We start from the raw sequence: 26,274 nt of genomic DNA on the forward strand, positions 1-26,274 counted from the left end.
TGGGCGCAATCCATGTAGCAGAGAACACGTATACACACATATGTATATGTATACATATGTGTATGTTTATTAAAAAAGAAAAAAAACGAAAAATTATATCACAAAAAGTGTAAAATACTTAACGTTGTAAACTTCACTCTTTAAAGAAAACAACAACAACTCCCACACCACTACGCTACAGACGCTTTTCAATACAAGTCGAAAAATATTATTCGACCAACAGCACTTCCAGAGGTTTCTATCCATCTATTTTCCTGTTAGCAAGCTTACGAACTGCCTCCTCCCGCCGTCGTTCCTTCCACTCCCTCCACGCCGCCTGGACAATTAGAGCTGCTTCTTCGCGCAATGCGCGGTGCCGCATCAGCGAGGCCGTCGCGTGTGTGGGAAACTTTCGCGACTTGCAGTCAAATGCTGTCAGAAGCTTCATGGCACGAAACGATGAAGAGGATCTAGAGTCACCCTCTGCCCGCATGCTGCGAGTTAAAGAAGCCAGAGCACCTCGAGACCATTTCGGCGACGGCGCGAGTAGTTCATCTTCAGGAGGTGTGGGGAGCTCCGTGTTTTCAACTGCAGAATTCACACAAGTCCCCACGGGTTTCGATGACAACGAAGGACAACATAAACCGCCCTCGCCTCCAGTCCTATCCGCCAAATTATCGTTTCCCTCACCGTTGAAGCTGGTGTGACGTTCTGGCCCGGAAACATACGTAACAGTCATCACCGGGTGGTTGACCCCCTTATTAGCACTCACCGAAGGGGAATTGTAATGAGCACAGTTTCCACACTGGGAGTGAAGGTTGGGGTGCTGCATCCACATCCTTTCCGATACCCCGATGACGTTAGCCGCACAGGGGCATGCAGCACAACAAGGCTGGGCTACGGTTCCTGAACAACGCCTTCCACTACCAAAAACAGAGAAACAGTTTGACCCTCCAGGGTACCGATGTTCGGGGTAGCCCTGAGGGTCACCTGACGATGGCTTATAACAGACACATCGGCAACAGGAAAAGGGGTCAGAGTGCTGCGGTTTCACTTCCTTCGAAATGCTCTCGTATTTTTGATGGAGCAGCGTCTCGTGCACGTAACGGGTTGAACGACGAGCCGAAACAAACGCCAACAGAACATCATATGGATGGCGCTGCAGTGTGCCATTACCGTTCTTTGATTCATCCCTTATTTTCAACCCGCCCGTCGCAAATGCGGTCTCTCCAACTCCAGGAACACATCTATGAGGACAATCTATTGGTAAATTCCCTCCGCATGACACTACCGGAGGCCCGGTACAACCCAGCAAGTGAGAAAAATTCGGTTTACAGGGACATCCTTTCCAGTACCTAACGAACTCCGACACCTTTGCTCGACTAAAAGCTTGCAGAATTCGGACGCACCACGTGACCGACGGCACGAATTCTCCACACCCAAAGGGTCGCCGGGGCTCTGAACACACCCCATAAAGGGATTTTGCTCCCTGAGCAACTCCATTTGATAGCCGTTGTCCCACCGCCCCTTGACCATTGCCTACACGTGACGTTCTCCTGTTCCATGGTTCTGCCAATCCAGCTCGGTGAGACGAAAACAACTTTCTTGGCATATCCCGTCCATTCATTGGTGTGCTTCCCGCCGACTGCCGAGAACGCGCTCCCCGGTTGCCCTTCGCAGCGGGGTCTGTGTAAGCTGAGAAGTCACGTACTATGAACGGGGTTGCAGTTGGTGTGCCGTCCTCCTCTTTAGGATGAAATACGTAAGTGGAGTTGTTCCACTGAGGTTGAGCAGCGGGCGCTGGCGGTGAACTGTAGCTTTGCCAGTTATTTGGTATCCTTGACAAGCTGTTACCTCCTCGACGAGGATCTATGGGTGTCGAACCGGCCGGCCCCCAGCCGCTAGGCCCAGACGGCCCCAATCCCCTCTTCGGTCTTTGATGTTGTTCCTCTTCTATCAACGGCTCGGGGTTTCCAGCCATTGCGACCTCGACTCTGCGTGGCAGGGTTGTTGTGACGATGACACTTTGGGGGGGCACAGATGAAGGGTGTTTCTTCGACCCCATTGCTGCTTGTACCCTCGGATCGTAACCGCTACGCTTGTGAAGTCGTTTACACTGCTGTATGCGCTGACGCACTTCGCTTAACCATACGTTCTCCCCTTTGCTAAGTTTCACCACTGACGACAGCCAGCGTTCACACTGCTGAAAGCGGTTAACAGCTGCCTTGAATGCGTTTTTGCCACTAAGCCAGGCACCGTGGATATCCAACACGCGGGCGAGAAGACAAACCTCTTCTCGCCATTTGATGTACGTGTTAATTGTTCTATCCCCCGCCGCTGCATTGGCGCCACCAGGCTCCACTGAGCTGAACTGCGATAATCGATTGAGCCGCGAACGCTGCATGTCATGTTGACACACTCGTTTCTCAATGATTTCCTCTGCTATTGAAATTAGGGATAACGCCTCGTCGACAAGACCAAGCTCATACTGTACCTGTGCCAAGTTAAAGTACGTTACCCCAATCGTCTCCACATTCAGTGATTCTTCCAACTCCAGGGCTCGACCCATGCGGCGTGCAGCCAGATCATATTCGGCTATCTTAAAGTGGTACAACCCAATGTTATTCTCTATAATAGCTACGGCACGCTCGCGCGCTCTCTCGTGCCGCTTAGTAAAATATGGAACACAAACCACCCGTACTCCACCCACGCACTTGAGACCACATGACCCACCCGCTTGAGTACCTAAAGGGGACCCCGGTGAGGCCTCGCTATCGTTGGATAAGGGAGAAGACAACGAATCGTTACCAGAAAAGAATGGAAAGTCCTTTCCTGCGCCTTTTCGTGTCATTGACTCCACGTTGAGAAGCATTTGCAGTGCATGGGTGTAGCGCTTCTCGTTGAGGAAGCGCAAAGCCGTGACATTCGCTACACGGATGTAATGGTCCGCCCGTCTCGACAACGTATCTTCAAGATCAAAAAGCTGCTGAATTGCGGTGCGTGTGGTCTCACATGTCTCACTTTTCGGCAACGCGTGTTCGGCGTCCTCTGACAAACTAATAGTACTATCCAGTCTATGAATATAAAACCGTTGCTGGAAGACATACTCAGCCGCTTCGTGCAGTTTCTCCTGCAATTGGGGTAGGTCTTCCTCGGGTCCGTTGGCTGCACTTAGCGATTTCTCATAATTTCTATTCCTACCGTGCGGGGAGGCTCCTCTGCGAGTGGCTCCCGCCGGCGTTTGCTGCTTCATGATGCTGGGACTTGCTGCCGCTTTCCACTTGCAGCACCCACAACTTCTGTAAGTGGGAAGACAATGGTTACAAGCGAAAAAAAGGGGGGATTTCTTGCCTAGATCACCGACCGCACCACGCCTTACCTGAAGACTGTGCAGTAGACGGTCCGATGTTGATCCAACGGTTTCTGTAGGGCACAATAAGACGGTGGGAAAAGAGCATGGAAATTAAAGAAACAGAGTACCAGTTGGTCAATAAAAGCAAGAGCACGAGTCAAAAATAGCAGAAAGGGTAGATTGAAATGAGATGCGTCCACAATAGTGGGGCATACAAAGATGTTCGTTAACAAAGACATTTGTGCGAGGGCTAGCACACTTTCAACTCACAAGCCTCATATGCCATAGGTACAGGCGTGAAACTCTGAATGTTTCGCTTCTTTCGAAGTTGTTTATACTGGAGAGTTGCGCGGAGTTAATGAACTAGGGAAACTGTCCTCTTCAACTTCCCTTGCGTATGAACGGCTACCCCGTCGAGGCCGCAAGCATTCATACACAGTCGGTAAGGTGCACAAAGATGATCTGTCTTCGCCGCTTCGTATCATCATTCTCACAACATCGTCAAATTCAGCGATTAGGGCGTAATCTTCCTTTTTCAAAGGAGCATCCATCCCGCATATGACTGAGACACGAACGGCAAATGCTCGCAGGACAGCCTCACAAAGGTCCACAACAATTGTTTCTTTTCGTCCGCCCCATCCAGGGCGCCTCCTAGCATGGTCTAGCAGTTGCACAACGTGCTGGGTTGATTTCAGGATCTCTTCAACTTCACCCCGAAACGATACGAACGCGGTAAGCCGAAATGACCACTGCAGTAGCGCTCGAAGGAGAAGGTGACGCACAAACGCGTCCCCACCACTCGCAGGGCTGTGCGGCTCACCATCTAGCTGCAGCGCGCACAGCGGAATAGCACGAAAGGCAGCGTATGCTTTGTGGACACCCCTAACTTCAGGCTCCTTCTCTTGAGCCACGTCGGCACACATCCAGAGGCGTAGGAACGCCGCGTACGTGACCGACGGAACCGAGGAGGAAGGAGGGAACACATTACATTGTTCGGCCCGTGCAAGTAGCATGCCTACGTCAACTGAATTGGCCTTCAACACAGTGCTTGGCCGGATGTATAATAGCCGCGCAAGCAGCATTACGACATTTTCCGCCTTGGCCTCCTTACTAAACAGCGGTAATACATGCAAAAACGCATGGCGTGCAGAGCGGAAACGGTTTTCTTCATTGCTCACAGCACAGTGGCAGCTGAGCAAAGCGACCCAGATCAGAGGCAAAAGCTGTAACCGACGCTGCTGAGGGAAACAGTGGTTATCGTGCACACCAGAACACGCTGTACCAGCCGCACTTCCGGGGAAGCACAATGTTGAGACGGCCAGTCCGCCATTGACCTCCTCCCCAAACCACCGGTTACACCCCTCGGGTGACTTGACGTACGATAACAACTGTTTGTCTTCTCGAGGCATCCCGGCATGCGCGAGGATCTTGCACACAAGCTTAACATAGGTGGAAAATAGGCCGCGAAACGGAGCGTGCAACCGCCGCATGTCAAACAGGGGTTCAGTGTGATCAAGAAGTCCCCAGTAACACACACCTTGGCTGTAATGCACCGCTGCCCAGTGAAGCGAATTCCACATGTCACTTCCTTGAGATGCCAACCTTTTGTTTGCTGCCATCAGGGTACCGGATGCGGAGGCTGTGGATAAACTTTTCAGTATTTCTTCCACATTTTTCGATACAAATATGCTGCAGGAAATAACAGCACCTATGAGGTCTTCACAATACTTGTCCGCAGTTTGATATAATGCAGTGAGATGCAAAAGCACGGATGCATAAAATATGTACTCCACTATGCGACTTAAATCTTCCACCGATAGCGTACCGGTGTTCTCCCCCCAACGCTGCCGCTCAACGCGGAAGGATGTAAGCATATGATGGCAGTGATACGCAGCATACCTGGCTGCATCCTCTTGACGCTGAGATACGCCCTCGCCATCGTGTGAATGATGTTGGAGTTGTTCCTCACTGACACAATCCTCGGTCTCCACCATGGAGGCGTTGTGTCTCCCCGTCGAATCTATAAGACGCAAAGCCCTCCTGAGTGGTAGACGGTAGTGAGGAATATTAGTCCCTTGATGCTGTCCCAGACTCCGGTTGGTGCCGCGAACTAAATGTGCACACCGGGCTTGGATGAAAGTGGCTCCTGTCATTCTAGTAGCTCGTAACAGCGTAGCTCCCCCCGCGCAAGCAGAACAGTGCTTCATATAGGATTTGGTTTATGCAACTGCTGCCATCAAAAAAAGTCTTTATACAAGCAACGAATAACTACGAAGACCTATGATGCCTATCAGCGTGACACTCAATTACAGACAAACATCCACTGACGAAGGGCACGAAGATAATCAATATGTCAAGCAGCAACAAACCATACACAAAAACATTTGAGAGTTTCATTTGACACTCAAGCAGTTGAGGACACCCTATGTAAGGGTTAGGTTAAAATAACGTTTTGGGCGCCATCCTGTGCAGCAGTTGCGTTGTTGTTTTTTGACCCGCCCTGCCCTTCTTCTCCCTCTTCTTCTCAACACACACAGGGGTCGCTTAGTTTTAACCGCCTTAAGCTTTTCTCCAAGTTTGCATCACTGCTGAGCAGATTCTTCACGCAGGTAGGTGCTTCGCACACACTGCCCTGCCTTTTATGAACTCGTGCTATCATCGTCATTTCCATCCTCATCCTCATCCTCACTCTCCTCTCGTTTATCAGATATTTTGTGGATGACACAGTAATACGCCGGCCCCCGACCATTATCTCGGTCAGGTAGTACAATGTGTCCAAACTCTGTCTTCTCGCCAATGGGCACTGGGGGATGCATTAGCTCCACCTGACAGCGCGTTCGTTTTAATGCCTCACGGACAACTTCATCGTTTTCTAGCGGTGAAATGGAACACGTAGTGTACACAATACGCCCCCCAGGTCGACATGTCTCGATAGATCGAAGAAGTAACCCCCGCTGAGTGTGGCTTAGCTCCACACAAGCTTGTAGGGACCAGTGCAGTGGACTAACTGCATGCTTGCCACTGTGCTGGAGCAGTTGTCGTTCTCCCGTGCATGGGGCGTCAACGAGAACGCGGTGGTAAGTCGATGGGTCGTGCCAAGTTTCTGGTTTGCGCTGTGTAACAGTTACAGGGACGTAATTGCTAGGCACGTACTCCTTGATGTTGCGGCGCAAACGGGCACAGCGGTCACCGCGCTGCTCATTGGCGGTTAATGAAGCACTATTAGATAGGAACTGGGAAATTGCTATGGATTTACCGCCCACTCCCGCACAGAGATCAAGAACAAGGTCAAATTGTTGTACGCCTAGTAGCTCTACAGCCAGTGCAGTTGTGTAATCTAAGGGATAGTGCGCCTTTACATTGAATTCATCAATGGCCGGTGGGGGCATCTCACCACTTCCCAGTGGGCTAAACAACTGAAGAAGCAAGGCGTCGTCAACGCGCTTCACGTCCCCCATAGCACTTTCAAAGGGGAGCTTAACAAATTTGTTCCAGAGAACAGACCTGTCGCAAGCCGGTGCGCACAGTGCCTTGCGGAGCGCTGCCCAGCGTTCCCCGTAATGACTGCCGTAAAAGTCCTCAAATGTTTCGCTCTTCCGCAGTCCGTTGGTGTTACTTCTTCGGTTCCCTTTCCTTCTCGAGTGCATTTTCTGGTTGCCTACCTTTGTCTCTTCTTAGTCACCCAATACAACTCCTGCTCGGGCCCTTTCCGAAAATTGCCTTTTGATACTGGTGAAATGATGTTGTCCCCAGCAGTATCGCCAACGGAAGGTCCTCACTACCTCAGGCTGTGAGGTCAGCTGTGCAGACGAGTTGTGGTGGACTTTTACCAAACCTGTTTGCACAAGCGAGTGGGGCGCCGATAGTATGTGGAGACAAAATAGGTGGTGGGACGGATACACAGTAGAATAGCTTACAGCTCACCTCACGTAAAGGAAAAAGAGTAAATCAGCGTTAGATGGAAAAGGGGGCCCTGAAGTGTTGATTCGCTCAGGTATTTTCTTTTTACGACCACTGCTGGTACCCCCCCCCCCAAATAGTCACTACCAGTGAATCTTTTGCCGTCTGCTCCGCCGGTTTGCATCGTGCTTCCAGGAACAGAACCCTCCGCTCCTGCGCCCTTTCCCCCCGTCCAACCTCTCTTCCCCCCCTCGCCGGTTTATTAACTCAGAGAGGATGTAGAGAGCTAGTAGCCACCCATTCACAACATTCACCGCCCAACAACCGTTTTAATCACGATGCATCTTCCCCGTTACCTGTCGAAGGAGTAATACTCCCATCGCCAAGACCCACCACTTCTTGCAAATTAGAATAGGGTGGAGGCGTGTACCGTATCGCCATATAGTTGTCTCCGCGCAGCGGTTTCTGCAGTTGGTCAATCATGGAAGCCTTCATCCATGCACATCCAGTAGCAGGATCCGCTAACTGCGCCCATGCACGATCAATAGGGTCCGGCGACTGCCGAAGGAGCCGTGCATCCCAGTTTCTCATGTACTGCAACGGGACCACCTGTGGCCCCTCGACGCGAATGTCCGAGGGGACTTCCGCTACAAAATAGCGTACAGGAACGCGCCAGTAGTATTGTGGAACAGTCTGATACAGATGGCCGGTGGGGTATACATTTGAAGCATCTACGGTAATGCCCGTTTCTTCCCACAGTGTACGTATAGCCGCCTCTTTGTAGCGCTCGTAGAGCAACGTCCACTTTCCTGGGAGTTTTAGGGAAATAGGAGGAATGTCGGGAGGCCGTAGTTCACGGTTTATCCTGCGTAACATTAGCCACTCGACCTCACTTGAGTTCGCCAGCCGCCTAAAGATGCCCAGCCGTACGTATACAGGGTCTTGCTGTATAGCCGCCTCCATGAGCTTGTGACAGTTGAAAATGCCACGCTCCGAGCCAAAAAGGTAAACCGTAATATCCACATCATCCGCCGTCTCGTATGCCCCCCACTGCGTGCCATCTCCTTCGTCGCTTCCACTGCCTTTTACAGCATTCTCAGAAAGCCTCTCTGGGTATGTGGGTTCCAATTCAATATGTACCCCAGTGCGATACTTCAGCTCGGCAGCCCATTCCCTCATCGGTCCTGACACCTTACGAGCGAGTGCTGCCTTCGTCTGCCACTTGTACACAAATGAATTGGTGAGGAGATCAAAGCGTGCTGGTGGATGCGATAATTTCTCCAGTTGAATGGTGCTCGTGTCACCTGCCGTCCCGTCACCCGACGAATGGGGCTGCTGCAGGTGTACGTCGAAGGGTAGTGCGTGCCCCTCCGTATCAAGCGCTGAAGCAAGCTCCCCCCGAAGCGCGTCATCATCGCTGATGAAGGCGCTGCTATCGATGGATTTGTTGTCACCAGATATGAAGCGACGCCCAACCGCCACACAAGGACGTGCAAGGGTGAAAAATAATTGCTTGCGCATGCGAAAATCCGCTAGTTACTCCCCGATACGCAACTGCTGCCGCACGTCGTGGGGTTATATTTGCCACTTGTCGTTCACAACACCACTCCCTTCTGATGTGTTCTCAGATTTTATTTACTTTTTACCTTCGAATAACCAAACTGATGCGGTAACACTTCTATTGTGGCAGTGCAAACTTATGTCACTCCACGTTAGTCAAACGTCGCCCTATGAAATGCGATGTGCTAATGAACTGTTCTCCCTTTGCTCCTGATCACAGCGGTCCTTTTGTTTCCAAAACGGCTTCGACTTGAAGAAAAAACTCGATAGGCTTCCTCTGCCAGCACTTCCTTCCGTCACCGGGGCCGCGCTTTCAAACTCTCTAAAGCGAGATGAGGCAATATATAATCGGATATAGAAGGTGTCGGGAGACAGAAGAAAAAAAAACAGGGGTATCGCGCACAAGCGGGTAAACGCTAGGAATTGCAGACATGTAGAAGCCAGAAAGCAGGGTTTTGATTAGTGAGGTTGTGAAAGGGCACCAAGTCAAGGAAATTTGACTAAATGCAGCCACAAGATTCTTGTTTCCCTTCTGCATAAAATACAGTAGATTAATGTGAATAAATGAGATACCTCCCTTCCCCTTTTCTTCACCGTGGTAAGGAACGTTCCCCTCTCCCCCCCCAACCTAGACAATAGTGAGTAGCGCCGTGTCACGTGCCTTCTCCAAATGCCTACGAAGAAAGTCGCGCTTTAGCGGTGTAACGTTTCTACCAACATTCAGATTTAGTTCGTAGGGGTCCTCGATGCACCACTGATAGTGGACCTTTTCGCCGTTCATACGGGCAAAGTCTTCCGCGCTCTTTGTCCAATCCAATTCTTCCTTAGTTGTGATACCTGGCCGGTTCAATGAGATTACTTGTTTGTCCGAATCAAACTCATGAAGGAAAAAATGCAGAAAATCTAGCACCTGTGTTCCCAGCTCTAATCCCTCGTCTGCCGGTTCCTCCAGCGGGAGATGGGGTGGCAAAGGTTCAACGCGGGAAACATCGATAGTGGAAGGAGGCACAAACTGGAGGTGATTCCGCTGCAGTAGATAGTAAACTACCATTAAGTTGAAACCATAGGAAGTTATGCTTCCACCAATGACAGATGCGTTAAGTCCTGTTTGTTTACTCCACCGCTTGATGCTCATGCTCAACCAGCGACACGGTGGATTTTGCTCAAAATAAGCGCGAAGTAAGGCGCTATTTCGTACTCCATTGCGCCTGTACGCAGTGATGTCGAAATCCACAGCACCACCACCCTTAACACGCACAACAGGCACACGCGTTCGCCGGACCTCTTCCACATTCCACGACAGATGCTTCTGCCTTATCACACGCGCTAATTTAGCCAGGATGTCAGCCTGCAACCCCTTAGCTACCTGAGTGGCTGCATCCCCACCTTTCCCATCCTCCACATCCGTTTTATTGAGCACAACAAAGTCCACATCGCTTCCCTTCTCGTGCACACCGTACACAACAGTGGAACCGAATGTATAAAGCCGCATCAGTGGGTCGACAGCGGCAACGCAGTCCAGCACAAGGCGGTATGTTGCGTCCACATGCCGAGTGTGTAAATCTTTCGAGACGAACTGTTTGAAGGAATTCACAAGACTTCGGCCGACCACTGCTGGTGATGGTGGCATTTGACGTTGGCACTTTCACTCAACAGCGGGTTGGCGTACCAGCTCCTTCACTTGAAATTGATAATGAACGACCTCAGCTCAGAAGCGAGGGGAAGCAAAAGGAGCAAAACTGCGAAAGGAAGGTGAAAGATCAGGGTCAGCAATAACAACATGACATATTGAGACGGAGCACGAATAATGAGCCACCAAAGGACATAAGACGAAGCAGCCTTCATTCCAGGTGAAAATATGAAATACCTAAAGCAATGTGTATGGATTTGGGGAGGGGTCACCCACACAGAAAGTTATTTCAAGTTCAGAAAATAAAAATGAGAAAAAATAGCTAAAAAAGGAAAGGAAATAATAACAAACCAAAAATGAAATCAAATTTATAGGCCCAACGACCGTAATAGCAGTTAAACTACAAAAAAGTAAAGGCCTCTCTGTGCGGTAGTGCCTCTATCCACAAGAGACAAGAAGAACAACCACAACCCGTAGAAGGATCCGGTGTGAATTATAGTGCAAAGGTTGGGGTACTACTATTCTAGGTCTCCGGCCTTTCAACCTCCGAAATGGTCACCAACATATCCGTCAACTTTTCAGTGACACTCTGTGTTAACTGCTCTTCGAGTTGCTGCATTGCTGTTACCATTCTTTGAACGGTCTCCCGACTGCCCACCTGATAGCGCACTACAACTGAGTTAATGTCCTTCACGTAATTACGCATGTGACGCATATGCTGCACCAACTGCCCCTGGTGAGAAGGCGGTTGATGTAACGGTGCATGGGGTTTGTAACATGGACTCGGCGAACCCGGAACGGTCGACCTCGACCCCCACACCTCAACCTTCTTCTGTTCAAGTTTCTGAAAAGGGCAAGCCACAATATCCGTATTGGGGGAAACACGGTTGTTGGGTGGGGCAGACTCACATTCCTTATTCGCTTCTCGTATTTCCTCATATTCTTCCTTATCCCCTTCACCTCTTCCTTCCCCGCCAGTCAGTGTGTTGTCATCGGACTCCTCCTCCGCGCAGTCACCATCGGCAGTAAACGTAACGCTTGGGGTGCTGAAGAGTCGGTGAGGAGCACCCGCCCCCAGTGGCCGGGGTGGGGGAGAGTGTGGCTCACAAGGATGCTCGGGGAGGAGCCGTGGCGGGGAATATCGCCGAGTTGGCAGACTTTGAGGGTTGGCGGTGGGGGGACGCGGGGGACCACCGTCAGCCCCGGCGTTCGGCCGACAAAGCGGGGAGTGTGGCGAGGTGCCTAACCTTACCGCATTCTCTGCATGGCGTCGCGACGACTTTTTCTGTGGTACAGGTGATGGACATCGAGCAAGTAGGTGACCCAGACGCTCCGCGTTCAGCTTGATGATGGACTCTGTGCGCGACAGGAGGCGTGCAGCAGCACGGCTAGCAGTCTGCGAAACAGAACTGACATGAATATCGAGACCGATAACACGTTCCGCTCGTTCCAACCCTCTTACAAGGAAAGCAGCAACAACATCATCCATGTGCTGCACGTCCAATACTACATGTACGCCGTTATGTTGTCGGATGCACGGTGACGGTGGCCCTGCGGCCCTTGCGTTCAGGAGAGCTGGAGAGCACAGTCTCTGGTATATAGGGTTACAGCACATGTCCATGTCGTTGGCCCGTTGTGCCTCACAGGCTTTGAGTGCAAAACGCCCATTTTCCCTCTCCGGTGCCCCTGATGGTGACGGCTGAGCCACGCGTTGGGCATGCGAGTACTCTTCACCGTTGGGAACTCTGCATCGCGCGTCAGTAGATGGCCTGGAGGGTCTGTAGGAAAGTGTGAAGTGAGCCAGGGCCGACATCAACACCTTAGACTGTAAGACACTGATGCCACCAACCAACCGAAGATACTGAAGGCCTCGACAGCGTGACGCACCGAGTAATACGACCTTAAGTGATTCCGGTGGGATGTATTGTGTGTGAAGAGTAACTGTAGTGAGTGAAGTGTTTGACTCAAGCATAGGTTTCAGCCACTGCGCCACAGGTAACGACACGGCACCCTGTGGCGTACTTCCTAGTGTTACTCTGGAGATCTTATTGTGAAAAAGCGCCATAACAACCGCATGAATCATCGCCGTCAGGCCCACTGCACAGACCTTGGTACCTAACACCGTAGTACAAAGTACAGAAATATATATATTTCTTTACGTATAGCGTGCGTTGAACCCTTGTAACTTGTTGGGGTGTGTGGGGTCTCAGTATCGCCTCCTGGAGTGCGCTGGGTGAGGAAGATAGTACCAAATTACAAAAAGAGGACGGAAAGATTACGGGATACAGGCAAAAGCGGCAAGAGGCTGAGAACACCAAATGCCCAGGATACTAACAGCGGGTATATACACCATAAAAATCAGACGCTGCTGGGGATAAAGGAGACCACTTGCAAAAAGAAAGGGGAAGGGATGTGCTTTAGGAACTAGATTCGTCATTGAAAAACAATAAAGAAAAACAATAAAGAAAAACACTAAAGAAAACCACTGGGTGCAAGTGAATGGTGCCACAACTGGGCCAACGTACAAGTGCACCAGCGCCAGTGGTAGTTCTTGAGGGCACAACCCGCGCACGTTCTATACTCAGCGAGGCGCGTACAAGTACTACAAAGGAGCGTGAAGATTGACGCTTATGCCCAGGCATATATACATATATATATATATATATATGATATATGATATATCTCCTCCCGTGCTTATTCGTAGGGGTATTATGTTGAAAACTTTTGCGGGTCGGATACCTTTGTCGTGACGTCATGCGACACTTGCATAAGCTCCTCTCCAATGCCTGTCAACCGTTTGCTTTGCGCTGTGTGTGCGTCAAGGACCCTAATAAATACAAAGTGATGATACAAGGAAAAGCTTGTCACCACTCCAGCAGCAAATCCGGCGATTTTGATCCTGAGCATTTGGCTGAACAAAACTACTGCTGATTCTTTAGGCGAAACGCAGCAGACACCAAAATATATATATATATTCACACATACTTCGGGTGTATACAAATGCACCAAATATATGATGGGAGAAAAGTGAGATGTCACAAGGAAAGAGAAAAAAGCTGGTGAAGAGCTGAAGTGGAGGCAACGATGCATTCTTGCATCACAAAGATTCGCGTATGGTTGGCTGGAAATAAAACAAATACATGTGGAGGAGGGGGAGTGAACCGCTAGGAGGAGGGCGAACAGTGACGGAAAGTGTGGAAGAAAACTAATAATATTAATAACAATAATGGTAACAATAGAACCTTTTCCCGTGCACCATGCACTTTCTGATTTGCTGGCGATGCGCCCACCACTGATATATGCAAGCAGTCAGTTGCACAACACAACAATAACATCGCGCATTGGCGAGATCGTCAATCCCTCCTCGCATTCGCTACAGTTGTTTCATTTTTACTTTTATTTCTCTCACAGAGCATATCATAAAAGCAAAGTCTCTCCACATGCATCTGGATCAATTCAACACCCCTCGCTAGACGAAGCCAACCGGTGCAAAAACAATTTAATGTAGACAAAACGAAGTAAAAAAAAAAGGAAAAGGTGCTCGCGCGTCTTCCTACACGCCATCTTCATTTGGTGTCTGTTTTGTTCCCACTGAACATGACATCACATCCCCCGAGGTTCGACGACTCGAGTTGCATGATACCACTTCATCGGAGATTTTTTCCCCACGCCCTTCTTTTTTTTGCTCATAACCTCCTTCCAAACCCCAGTGTGCGGCTGGACTAAACGCAATCATATGCCCAAACATCCCCTCCTCCCTCTTTATCACCACCGAAGACGACATTCTTCACGTGTTGGTAAGTGAGAGTTCTCTCGCCAGTATCTTCATTTTGCATCAAGGCAAGAACGCGCGCAGTAGAGTGGATTATTCTCAGTTGGAAAGGCGTACGGTGATATGATTCTCCCCATCCACAGAAAATGGCAAGTCATTCAGCGAGAGAGGGTCAAGTAATTGGCGATCTTCAAAAAAGAGAGTTGTGCGCTCATACGGCAAACCATCCACATCCTCCAATTGTGCCTTCAGGTACGACACCGTCTGTCCCATAAAATGTTCCCGGTGCTGTACGGAGCCATCTGGTAGGTGGAAGACAAGTTTCAGTAATTCACCGGCCAGTTCGCGCTCTTCGCCTGTGAGCTGATCAATCTGCGGTCTCTTCGGCTTTGGCTTGCCGTTTGCAGCTTCCTCAGCGTCGTCCACTGGGCCCTTCGGCGTTGCCTCCCACTCATCCGCAGAGTCACTGAAATCGGCTACCTCACTCATCGGAAGGAAAATATTTTTTTTTCTCCACTGAAACCCTTTTTTCTCCCTTATCAAGCTAATAGCTTACATTGCAGTGTAACACCATATATGATTTTCGGATGTAGGAAAAAAAGGGATAAGTGTGATTCACTTGAAGGCGAGAGTGAAGGGAGTGGATTGAAACCTTGGAATGACATGAGCACTCCCAGCAAGATACGGTAAAAAATTAAAAGGCGGGGGCTCTCCTGCTAGGAGTAGTGCGCGAAAGTCTGCCAAACAGCTCGATCTCGCTCAGTATAAACAAGCCTCCCTGCTCTCTCCCAACGCAAGATATGACAAAACTTGACACCAAACGATTAGTCACGAGCGGGGAGCCTTGTCGTTGGCAAGGGACCAGCACACGTGAGATGCCTCTCCACAATGACAAACCAAAAACTTCCCTCCCCCACAATTTGTTACAATTTGATCATTTCCACGACTTGCGTAAGCATAACCTCTACAGAATCTCTGAAACCTAGCAATGTGACGTTACTGGGGTCCCGTGACTTGGACACATATATCCAAAGCGGCCCGGAATTGGGCTTAGGTGGTTCAGAGTGCGTTGCGGATTCTGTGGACCCTTTCATGTCTTCCATTGCCTCACTGCCGGAGGTTCCGCCAGAACTGCCATTTGCTAACTGTTTCCACAGCCATGCCAACAGCACGCCATTTTGAAGGGCAGTCTCTTCCTCATTGGATTCATCCTTGACAGTAAGCCCCATCTTTTCCATAACTATCTTCCTGTAGGTGAACATGGATGCAAGCTTAAGCCACAGTGCCACAGCATCGCCACAGCGACCCTTACTCATTTGGACTGCCTTCATTGCTTGCTCCAGTGCTTTTTCATGCCTTCCTGCTGCGTGGTACAACTTTGCAACCGATGAAAACACAAGGGGGTCACGTACGCGCCAGTGTTGCACTGCCTGAGCAGCTGCACGCCCTCGCGTCGCGGGGTTTTCCAAGTCAATGGAAAGTGCCACGAGTTCCCCCACCGAAACCGTAAAGCAGCCGTCAACCTTAGGAAGTTGCTGAAGCACCTCCTTCACGGTTTCAAGGGCCGTCTCGCTACCGGCATGCCGCAATTCAACATGACATCTCGCCAGCCCAAAAGTCGCACGCACCTCAGCCCGTTTTGTGCTGCCATTGTGATGAAGATGTTGGCACCCTTTTTCGCACACGACAAGCCCCTCCAGGAGTAGGGCTCTAGCGGCCCCGGCGTCACTAAACAAATTGGACTCTAGCTTCACTGCCGCGTAGCACCATATGGTAGGGGAGAGTCGGCAGTGCTCTGACGATAGTGCTTTACCGTATACCCTACGCAGTCCATTGATAGTGGGCGCAGTACTGGAACCGCGCGCCATAGCGTCCTCCAGCAGCTGCTGCGCTTTCATTCCTTCAGCCTCCAATCTCATAAGCCACAGCCGTTCAGACGTGGGAAAGTGAACAAGTGCTTCATCAAGCAGAGGCACGATGTCCTCACGATTACTGCGGCGGTGTACTGCCAACTTCACCCAGGCGATATCTGAGTCAGACGGATCTATGGCCGTCCCTTTCAGAAGGAGTTCCTCCGCCCCTTTGCGGCAGCCCATGGCCATTTTTGTCTTCGCCGCAGCTGTAAAAAGAAGCGCATTCACCGGATACCGCGTGATGGCGAGCATCAAAACACGGTGTGCCCCGTCGTAGAAGTGATGGTCATAAAAAACCTTTGCAACAGAAAGCATCACATCGATTGTGTTGAACGCGGGAGCACGGAACAACGTATATAGTAGTACCGATACAAGCGGCAACGGAAGACACTGCGAAGCGGCGGTGGCTGAGGTTGAACAGGTTGGCGGCGCTGCCTGGATGGTAGCCACTGGCCTTCCCAACTCCTCTTCTTCTTCCTCCTCCTTTATCCCTTCCTTTTTCATGCCGTCTTCTACTCTGCTCGTGTATGACACGGTAGTCGAAGAAATGTACCTCGTCACAGCAGAAACCGCAGTCTCTAGTGATGTGAAGGGTGCTGAGCGGAGAGCAAATCCTATAATTTGCACGTCCTTCTCTGTCACTGCTTCATTTGTCCCTTTTACTGCGGCATCACGGCCAATGAGCATTGTGGCCCATGCGGCACAGAGGACATCATGTGCCCTCCACATATCAGGAACAAGGGCCGCCAAATCCTCAAGCCATGTAACCGGGATAGTAAGAGTTGCCGCTCCCGTATCACAAACGAAGTGCAAGAGCATGTACGCAGAAGTTAATATGTAACGCTCAGATACAGCCACTCGGGCTGCGTCAAGCCACTCGGTTCTCGATTTTTCTTCGTCCATTAGGAGAAAACGCTGAGCTGCCTGTCGCACCAGTGAGTGGATCTTCGCATTATGTAACTGCTCGTTGCCTCCCTCTTTTTCACTGCCTACCTGACCCCTGAGATGAAACTCCTCAAACTTCGCACCCTCAATAATGATTTTCATTGACGGATGCTCTGCAGCCGCGGCATTGAAAATAGCCTTCCCACGTTCGTAGTCCTCTAGCCGCGCCAACATTGCCCAAAGTGACGGAAGGGTAGGAGTAACCTCAAGTGCCTTACGAATAATTTTCCTCTGATCCCGCGGTGCAGTAACATAACCTAATATACGAAGCCAAAGACTTTCGCTTGCAGGACAGGCCATTACAGCTTTCTGCAACCAGTGGAGCTGTTCGTGTGGCGGTTGGTATTGCAGCAGTAAAAACCAAAGCTCTTCACACGTTTTGCATGCTGCTACAGCCTGCTCTAGCAGCTGTCGTTGGGCTGCTGGATCGTTAAGATGCTGGAGTTGCTCTTTCCAAATAAGTGGGCCTTTACTTCCGGTTAGTCTTGATCCTTCCACTAACGTTTGTTGAGCCTTCTTTGTCATACCCATTTCACGGAGTGCGCGAGAATGTGTAATCCACGTCGTTTGCTCCGATGAAGAGCCCATGTTAAGAATATTTTCCAGCGTCTGATTCGCTGCGAGGGCTCTGCCACGCAATAGATCACTTGCTGTCACCACGGCAGTTTCATCATCGAAAGCGTATCCGTCCACAACGTCCATATCTTCTGTACGCGCCTTGCGTTTCACCAGTGATTGATTGGAAGCACCACTTCCCACTGTTGCGATATCCTCCATCGAAAGCAAGAGTTTTGGTTTCTTACCCTCACGAGATGTGGCTCCACCCTTCACATCCTCCCTCCTACGCTTGTGACGGCGCTCCTCGAGACGATCAAGCGCATCAAGCATGGCACTCTGCTCACCACCTAACGCCAACAGCGGGGCAGAGACGCCCGTCGTCGCACTTAACTCTGCTGAAGTGATGAATGCCTTTGCACCACGGCCGATACCATATTGGTATCCACGCGGTGGGAACGGCGATCGCCAATCATACTTGGCTAATACCTGCTCGTATTTATCCACCTTAGTGGAAAGGACAGGTGCCGCAGCGCTCATCCCTAATAACAGCACGCACTGGTACCACTACTTCGTGAACTGATTCTCACAAAGCGCTACCAAACCATGGAGAAAGGCGTGGTGAGGGGAAACAATGAAAAGGGACAACGCAGCGCATGTTCGCAATGGCAAGTAATTCCCACCCAATGAAGAGGAGCAAATACATAATAACAGTGACGATGACAATAATGATTTTTTTTGTTTTTATAAATTATAACGACCGCAGGCACCGGTAGCGTAAGCTACCAAAAAAAAAACGATAAAAGGAATGTTATTTTCCTCCCTTCCCATTCTCAAATGAAATGATGAGAAACTAAAAAGTAACCATCCCCTCCCCCCAGAGACCGACCCATGGGTTCTTACTGAGGTCGTAAGTCTTCCTCGTAGTCATCATCAAACATACTCCGCCGTTTGTCCAAAGATACACCACTGCGGTCTATCTTTTCCTCCAGCATCCTATTGAGCGCTAAACCTTGCCAGAACACATAACCAATCATAAGGACATACATCCAATAAAACACTCTAAAGTCGATTTTCTGCAGCGGTCCTTTCCACTGCGCGTACCGAATAAGAGACTCCCGCAACACATTGGTATCCACGTCGCGAAAATCCTCCGGGTTCACCTTTCCCTTATTGATACGTGCCTGACGTATGTAACGCCGCATTGCTCCGTAAGCTCCATGTGTGTACATGAAGAATTTGGGGCAGTCCATAACCAAGTAAACTGCATCACGCGCTGCGCAGTGCACTTTGTTACCTATTGGGTCCCATACGGTAAAAGTACGTACATCATGCTGTAGCGATGTGCCTACTCTTTTAACAAAATTTGTGATGCTTGTCGACATACCCCTAATTTGCTGGTTGTGTCTTTACGCTTGGTTTACCGTACCAGCCTCCCTGACCCCCTCCAGAAGCGACAATAACAGGACGGGTTCGCACAGTTTGCCCTTTTTGACTTTCAATTTTTCTGTAAGCGACGACGGTGAGGGTACTATCACTACTACGAAAGAGGAGGCAACGACAAAAAAAACATATGAAAGAGGTCGTACGATGGAGTGGAGCAGGGATCAGTGACAGATTAACTTAAGTAATCAAAGCATAGATACCCCAAGTGAGGACAGGCAGGGTATAGACAGTGAGATCTGCTAATTTCTCAGTGTATATTACATGGAGTGGCCAGCATAACTAATGCGCTCCACCTCACGAACCAACGGAAAACAGAGCAATGATCGCCAAGGGGCAAAATCACGCACAGATAAACTGCCACAACTGACGTTCAATATCAACAACGACAACCGACTGTCCGTCATCGATGGTCAAGCAATCGGTGTAGAAGTCAGATTGAACAGCTGCCTGGGTGTCAGTACCTCTCCTCTTCTCAAACACGACAGTGCCGTTACGCAATTTGTACTTGAGGTACAATGGGCCACCACCTTCTTCGTTTAACGGCGCCGTGGTTGAGTAAAAGGACGAATTGTGAGGCCAGTTCAATGCCAGTGATACGTGTGTTCCTGGTCGCACATCCAAAACAAAGGATGGTTCCAACGGCCCAACAAAAAAGTTCTCCTTAAGTTCCCTGCACTGAGTTTCAATGACCTCCATCGTCACCGCGTCCGCCAAACGTAGGGCTCCCACAGCACCGCCCTCGAGGCCAGTTTCAAAACAGTTGGTCAAAAAACGCAACGCAGCCTCATAGTACGCCGGCTCAACGCGGAGAGTGGTGGCACGGAGGGAAGATGCCTTCTCTTTCCAGAGGTTGCTTGTGTCTTCACATCCGCCTGAACCGAGAGGAAGCAGAAATGCCGGTGGTGGACGGGTTTTCAATAACCAATGCAGGCCAAGTACCCGCCAGCGCCCACTCTGCAGCAACTCCCACGTAAAATCCACTGCCAGTACATGCTTCACAATCATTCGTACAACACCATTATCTGTGAATGGGAACTCAAACCAGCGTAACTGCCCCTCCAAATTCTCCCGTTTCATCGCTTCACTGGGAATAAATCGCACACCCTCAGCGCGCAAGAGACCCTGAAGATGTTCAACGGTACTAAAAAGTGAAGGCCACTCCCGAAGTAGTTCCGCTTTCGTGTCTAACCTATAAAACGACCCAAACATCTCCCGCTCCGCTTCAACGTTGAGATCCGCAAACTCTCTCACGGCAGGTGACACAAATGGTCGCATCTCGCCTTCACCACCTTCTTGGGACAACGTCGGGGTATGAAAAACATCAGGGAATAAAGCCACCCGAGCTGTATATAAGGCAAACCGCCGCTTACGTTGTGAGGTAGCTAACCGAGAGTATACCGTGCCACGTCGTTCGGTTTTGCCCTCAACAATCGCTGCATCACGAGGTCGTTTATCCTTTCTTCGAAAAATAATTTTTGTATTGTGCCCAAATAATTCCAATGCCGCTTCCGCTAACGAAACGGGCTTTCCAAGTGGTTGAACCGTGAGCTCCCGTCTCTGTCCTTCTCTTCCCATTGGCGCTGAGCCGATGTCTGGGAGCCCAGTGAATTCATGAATAAGATGACCCAAACCTCTCAGGGCAACTTCTATGGGTTTGGGTGACTCGCAACCTCCTAAAGTGGCATTCCCCCCTTCGGCTGAAGACTGTCGGTGCGCGCTCTCGCGAATGATCCGAAGAATCACACAAATGCGCTTGGCCTGGCAATCCAGTTCGTTTATATCCTCCTCGAACTCATCCGATATATCGTGTGCGGCACCCAGGGCCTGAGATGTGTAGTCTGCCAGCACCTGCAGTAAATTATTGGGAATCCTGAAGGACATTTTCAATGCGACAAATATCACAGTGCAACACACACACACACACACGCACGCACGCGCTACTGCTCTCTTTCACCTTTTCTCCCTTCAACACGGTCCTCGCTTGGACTACACTTTGCCGTCACCACTTCCGTAATTTGAACAGTATAAATGATAACAACGATAACAGTACTGACAATAGAAACAGTGGAAAGAGGAGATAAGGAAATTTGACGACGCGACTTCCTGTGTTTTTTTTATTATATTGCATATGGCGCACGTATCACAATAACCGGAACGGCGTGAATAAACTATTTAAAAATATATATGAAAAATTAGCCTGTTAGTACAACGAAAGCTTTTTCCTTCAGCCCACTGGAATCAACCCTTTACAAATCGGTGTATAAAATTATGCTTCGCAACGGCGCCTGCTTCTCTCACCCCTTTTTTTTCTTAGCACTTCGTAAAACTTCTGGCGAAAAGTGTCCAACTTTGCCCATCCCCCTTCCAACTAATCCACAACAAGCCCACAAAAGGAAAAAGAGATAATAACTTTTTTTTCAAACAAAATAAAAAAGGAAAAAAATGGAAAATTGGGCGGTTACATATATATATATATATATATAGTATGTTCTATGTTTCTCATTTATCTTTCTTTTTTTCCCCTCCTTTACATTTATGGGGAGTACAACTGTTCAAAAAAAAAAAGAAATAGTCAGCAACAGTAGGGGGGCACTGCGAAATATGAAGTGAATATTAGGAGATGGGTGACGTAGGGCTCGTATCATTGTGTTCAACTGCAGCAACAAAACGAAGATAAGACGGAAATTTTCCTATGAGGAAGGATGAGGAATTCACTTTCACCTAACTCAGTGAAGGTACAACAACTAAAAGATAAAAAAGAAAAAATAAACAGGACAAACAAACAAAAAAACAAAAAAATGGAACAAACTTGTTGTATTATACGTTTTCTTTACCTTCCACCGACCCTCAGGACATCTAACTCACTCCTATGCGCACATTAAAAGTTTGTTTCGTCCTTTTATTTTATTTTCTTTTTTTCTCCATTCATTATTTTCATTCACTGATTTCCCACCCTATTTACACCTTTAAATGCCGTTACCGTATACCACATAATGATTTGCCACGCGATTTGGCAAGGAAGTGAGGTGAAGGGGGAAATAGGCGAATGGGATTAAAAAAAAAAAAGGGCAGCCGCTTTGCACCGATACAATTGAGTTGTTTTTTTTTTTTAACGGAAAATAAAGTGCGGAAAAATGACGGTGCACGTACCAGCACAAACAAAACGCGTGTGTGTTGCCGGAGGAGAAAAGTAAAATAACCCAAAATAAAATAAAGAAAGCTCAACAGGTGCCGTAGCAACAGTTTTTTTTTTTTGGGGGGGGGATTTCCTCAATTTTTACCCCCTTTGCTTTTCTCGAAAGGTCGGATCTCCTGCACATATTTAGCTGAGATTGAGAAGACCACACTAAAGGAAAATACAAGGAGAGTAAAGGAAAAAAAAAGAAAGCCAAGAAAGAAAGAAACAAAATCAAGGGGGTGGGGGAGCGCAGGAGGTAAGGAGAGCACCAGATGGAAAAATAAAAGATTCAAAAAGGACGTAAAACAAACAAAAATAAGAATAATAAGAACAAAAATAATAACCTGCAACTGATGATAGACGTCTCACTGGGTGCTTTACTAACAAATAAGTAACTATATAAACAAAAACATAAAGGTTTAATCAATTAGTCCCCTTCGTTCCTTCCTTTCCTTTCTTTCGACTGGCCCTCAACCGTTCCGTCACGAATCATCATATAAATTTATTTTCGCATAAAGTAACTGTTTCAACCCTTTATTTTGCTTCTATTGTTTTTTTCTATTATTATTATAATAATATATATATGTATTTTTTTTCTGTTCAAGTATCATTTCAACCAATGGCTAACTCGTACGGAAAACGTTGTCATTACCGTGCGTCAGTTCGTCTATTTCGCTAACCCTTGTAACAATGCATAAATATATACGTATACATATAATCAATTTAAATATCTGATCTCAAGAATAAAAAACAGAGTGAAATAACAAGGAATTTTACTATATATTTATATATATATATATATATATATAAACGATCAGGTCAATATCATGATTTCGTTGAGAATCCATTGAGTAAATGATTTCCTTTGATATAGAGAAGTTGATGCGATGTTTTATATTTATTTATACATGTCGCCGCTTCATCCTTTGCAAAGCACCTCCTTTTACCTTCTCTCCTTTCTCCTAATTGCTACCAACATAATAGTTGTTATTTCAATTGTTCTTCCGTTTTGGTTCCCGCTGAAACGAAACAAAGTTAATTAATTTCCTCCATTTATTTTGATTTATGAAGTTTCCCGCGACAATCAAAAAAAAAAAAACAACACAAGACTCTCTTTCTTTCCTGCAATCATAAAGTGACTAATTTAATCTTTATTTATTATATTTCCCCCTTCTCTGTAGCTCCTTCTTCATGGAAATTATTGTTCATTATCATTGGTGCCTTTTATTATGATTCACCAGTGGTGCACAACAGTCGTTGCGATATTTGAGGCTTACCACTGGGAAAAGGTAAAACAACACATACAAAAAGAGAGATACAATGATGGCATTGATGGTGGCGGTGGAACAAGGTGATTAAAAAAAAAAACAATAAACGAAAAGTAAAAAAAAAGCAGGAAGTGATACAACACAGTGCCACGAATACCAAAAACGCATTCGTAGACGCGTAGAGGTCGAACTAACGTCGCGCACGTAAAGGAGAGAGAGAAAAAAAAAAGAAGGAGAGTACAGAGACGAGGGTAAATGAGAACGACAGTGGAGGGTATAAAGACGAATGCGTGTACGCGCGGGTGAAGAAGGAAGAAAAGGGAAAGGGAAAGGAAGTGAAGAGAAGTGAGGGAAGGGAAGGGAAGGAAAAGCACAGCGATGAGGAAAATAAGTTGAAACGAAACAGATGGGCCGAAGGAAAATGTTGTAGGGATAAACAGACAAAAACGTCTGTGCATACGCACTCTTACACCTGTGCATGAAACTTATCCCGTGTGCACAGCGGATATCCTAGACCACAATGACACGCCTACATTAAAGAGTCAAATATGATTAAAATAACCGTCCTGCTTCCCTTGAGTTACACCACACTCGACCGCCGCCACTGAGGAGTTGCCTCCAACATTGTTTCATCCTCTTTCCATATGGGAAAGCGTGGCGTCTCGGATAGAATAACTGGATGCATGTTGGGCAACCGGTACTCGCTCCACAATGAGTTTGGTGATGGGGTCAAAAGCGGCTGCGTGTCCAGCAACGGGTCTCGGGTTTCCACTGAACTAAGCGGTTGCATGAGCTGTAACACGAGTTCGTGCATTTGTCGCTCTATTCTATGCTTACGGAGCACGTCTACGAAATTGACTCGGTTGAGCTCCCACACTTCTGTTCCATCATCAGGTGCAACAATGCTACACGTCCACGGGTGACGTCGCACACAGGTGTAGCCAACGATGCTTCCATCAGGAACGCGTGGCAGACTCGCCCACTCCCTTGCCTGCACAGTGCCTTCCGCATTACGTTGCACTACACCTTCGTCTTCCACTACAACTGCACCGCCTTGGCAGAAAAGAATGACGGAGTTGCACTCACTTCCACGCTCCACGATGCATTGCCCCGCTTCGTATCTCATCAATTTAAAACGTGCTGCGCAATCCGTATAGAAGCTGTCATGGGGACCGCAGAGACCCACCAACGGCATTTTCCGCAACTGCTCTATAAAAAATGGTGAAACATTCACTCGGTCTGTTTTGTTATCGCGCGGTCGGAAGACATGGCTGGCGATGAAATTGTTGGCAATTGTAACACGTTTACTGAAAACACCTGCAGCACCTTGCCCGCGTTGTATCAACTTAGGCACCTGTGAGGGGCTCAAAACGACAGTTTTGAGTACATCGAGAGAAGGAGGAACGAAACGCATCCCGTCAAAGCACTTATCGGCAGTCAGACTGATGACTTTAGCAGCGCGATGAATCTGTTGTCGGATATTTTGATCCCGTTTCATGAACGAAGAAAGAACAGAAAACGGCAGAAGGTAGAGGTCCACATTGGTCAGGGTAAAAAATTTATCGCCTAGTCCCTCATGGAACATGCACTGCCATTCGCCAAAGGTATGTCCTTCCGAAAATAATGTGCGGCTCCTTGGTTGTGACGGAGGAGCACCGCCCATGGGAATAACCGCCTCCTCCTGCTGGAGGCACACTACGCCACGCCAAATAAAGAATATGTGTCGGGGAGCTTCCCGTTCTCCTATTTGCACACCAGCGGGCCTTACACGAGGCACGAGATGCTCCATCAACTGCAACAAATCTCTATCGCTGAGTGACACCAGCAGTGGGCAGATTCGCATACGGTTGCATGTCATACATCCAAAGTGCGGGAGCAGCCGCTCCCTCGTCTCGAGTGCTTTCATAAGAAGAGATCTGTGAATCTGCGGGGGAAACGATCCTAGCAGGGTGCAGTAGGCGCTTTTTGGTATCCATCCAATCAACACTACAGAAGACTCCGCCAGTAAGTACTCCGTACAGGGAAAACTCCCTACAGCAGAGCATTCCCCAAGTATAGTCGGGGCAGACAACAACGTGTTCCTCTGAGTTCGCAGAGCCTCAGACTCAATACTTCCTACACTCATTTTTTCACTGCACTGAGTCGATGGCGTAGCAACAATAGGACCCTCGTCGTCATCGTACGTGATAGAGACTTCCACGTGAGAACTAGACAACCTCCTATCGTGTGACACCCTCCCTCTAGTTTGGCTAACAGTTGAGCATTTCTTAACAATACCTTTCGCCACGAATACTACCGCGTTTGAGGGTTCTCTGCTGTACTGGATAAACTCACCTCGTAGATATACTCTATAGCTTATAGAATCCAGTAGCCTCTTGAGTTGCTCGTTGTTATTCTCTAGTTCATCCACCGCGTTGGATTTTTTTAGGCAGGAACCCAACACGGAACGCTGCCTGAGAGCCCTGAAAAGCAACGGTTCCATTTTCACCTCCTTGCTCATATCCCTCGCGACTCGTTCCCGATACCACCTGGCAATATATCGACGAGCAATGGGATATAACAACCGCCGTAACGCTGCAAAAGCAATGGCTCGCACCTCCTCACGGGTGGCGGACGGGTATTGCATCAGCTGCCATCCGAAAGGTACCGTTACCTGCGAGGCCGCGACACGCCTGGAAGCCGCCCACCTGCTGTCCATTGGCTGGTTAACACTCAAACAGTAACAACAACGGCGACGCGCTCACGAACAACACAATACCAGAGCGGAAGAAGGAGG

At 48.7% G+C, this 26,274-nt stretch overlaps 10 protein-coding genes and 2 pseudogenes across 12 annotated transcripts; all 12 read right to left on the reverse strand.

Moving 5' to 3' along the window:
• Positions 1–238: 238 nt before the first annotated feature.
• On the reverse strand, positions 239–3,232 carry TEOVI_000175300 (uncharacterized protein; the record flags this gene model as incomplete). The annotated part of the gene is made up of 1 exon (XM_067224936.1): positions 239–3,232. One exon carries the CDS (start codon positions 3,230–3,232, stop codon positions 239–241), a length of 2,994 nt encoding a protein of 997 aa, XP_067081037.1.
• Positions 3,233–3,663: 431 nt separating this feature from the next.
• TEOVI_000175400:pseudogene lies at positions 3,664–5,538 on the reverse strand (annotated as a pseudogene). Its single transcript has one exon. A coding segment is annotated over exon 1 (1,875 nt).
• A 432-nt stretch (positions 5,539–5,970) lies between these two features.
• TEOVI_000175500 (NOL1/NOP2/sun family, putative) lies at positions 5,971–6,978 on the reverse strand (the record flags this gene model as incomplete). Its single annotated transcript, XM_067224937.1, has 1 exon — positions 5,971–6,978. The coding sequence occupies one exon, from the start codon at positions 6,976–6,978 to the stop codon at positions 5,971–5,973; it is 1,008 nt and encodes a 335-aa protein (XP_067081038.1).
• A 586-nt stretch (positions 6,979–7,564) lies between these two features.
• Positions 7,565–8,752, reverse strand: TEOVI_000175600 (mitochondrial RNA binding complex 1 subunit; the record flags this gene model as incomplete). The annotated part of the gene is made up of 1 exon (XM_067224938.1): positions 7,565–8,752. One exon carries the CDS (start codon positions 8,750–8,752, stop codon positions 7,565–7,567), a length of 1,188 nt encoding a protein of 395 aa, XP_067081039.1.
• A 667-nt stretch (positions 8,753–9,419) lies between these two features.
• Positions 9,420–10,421, reverse strand: TEOVI_000175700 (poly(A) polymerase, putative; the record flags this gene model as incomplete). The annotated part of the gene is made up of 1 exon (XM_067224939.1): positions 9,420–10,421. One exon carries the CDS (start codon positions 10,419–10,421, stop codon positions 9,420–9,422), a length of 1,002 nt encoding a protein of 333 aa, XP_067081040.1.
• Positions 10,422–10,944: 523 nt separating this feature from the next.
• TEOVI_000175800 (uncharacterized protein) lies at positions 10,945–12,504 on the reverse strand (the record flags this gene model as incomplete). The annotated part of the gene is made up of 1 exon (XM_067224940.1): positions 10,945–12,504. One exon carries the CDS (start codon positions 12,502–12,504, stop codon positions 10,945–10,947), a length of 1,560 nt encoding a protein of 519 aa, XP_067081041.1.
• Positions 12,505–14,292: 1,788 nt separating this feature from the next.
• On the reverse strand, positions 14,293–14,682 carry TEOVI_000175900 (uncharacterized protein; the record flags this gene model as incomplete). The annotated part of the gene is made up of 1 exon (XM_067224941.1): positions 14,293–14,682. The coding sequence occupies one exon, from the start codon at positions 14,680–14,682 to the stop codon at positions 14,293–14,295; it is 390 nt and encodes a 129-aa protein (XP_067081042.1).
• Positions 14,683–15,116: 434 nt separating this feature from the next.
• Positions 15,117–18,146, reverse strand: TEOVI_000176000 (U5 snRNP-associated 102 kDa protein, putative; the record flags this gene model as incomplete). Its single annotated transcript, XM_067224942.1, has 1 exon — positions 15,117–18,146. The coding sequence occupies one exon, from the start codon at positions 18,144–18,146 to the stop codon at positions 15,117–15,119; it is 3,030 nt and encodes a 1,009-aa protein (XP_067081043.1).
• Positions 18,147–18,505: 359 nt separating this feature from the next.
• On the reverse strand, positions 18,506–18,991 carry TEOVI_000176100 (uncharacterized protein; the record flags this gene model as incomplete). The annotated part of the gene is made up of 1 exon (XM_067224943.1): positions 18,506–18,991. The coding sequence occupies one exon, from the start codon at positions 18,989–18,991 to the stop codon at positions 18,506–18,508; it is 486 nt and encodes a 161-aa protein (XP_067081044.1).
• A 400-nt stretch (positions 18,992–19,391) lies between these two features.
• Positions 19,392–20,933, reverse strand: TEOVI_000176200 (uncharacterized protein; the record flags this gene model as incomplete). Its single annotated transcript, XM_067224944.1, has 1 exon — positions 19,392–20,933. The coding sequence occupies one exon, from the start codon at positions 20,931–20,933 to the stop codon at positions 19,392–19,394; it is 1,542 nt and encodes a 513-aa protein (XP_067081045.1).
• A 2,524-nt stretch (positions 20,934–23,457) lies between these two features.
• TEOVI_000176300:pseudogene lies at positions 23,458–23,978 on the reverse strand (annotated as a pseudogene). The gene is given in 2 exon segments: positions 23,458–23,586; positions 23,589–23,978. Coding segments are annotated over 2 exon segments (519 nt in total).
• A 100-nt stretch (positions 23,979–24,078) lies between these two features.
• Positions 24,079–26,196, reverse strand: TEOVI_000176400 (cyclic nucleotide-binding domain containing protein, putative; the record flags this gene model as incomplete). Its single annotated transcript, XM_067224945.1, has 1 exon — positions 24,079–26,196. One exon carries the CDS (start codon positions 26,194–26,196, stop codon positions 24,079–24,081), a length of 2,118 nt encoding a protein of 705 aa, XP_067081046.1.
• Between the last annotated feature and the right edge of the window lie 78 nt (positions 26,197–26,274).

Source organism: Trypanosoma equiperdum (assembly GCF_001457755.1).
Source record: "Trypanosoma equiperdum strain OVI genome assembly, contig: ctg_419, whole genome shotgun sequence".
NCBI lineage: Eukaryota > Euglenozoa > Kinetoplastea > Trypanosomatida > Trypanosomatidae > Trypanosoma > Trypanosoma equiperdum.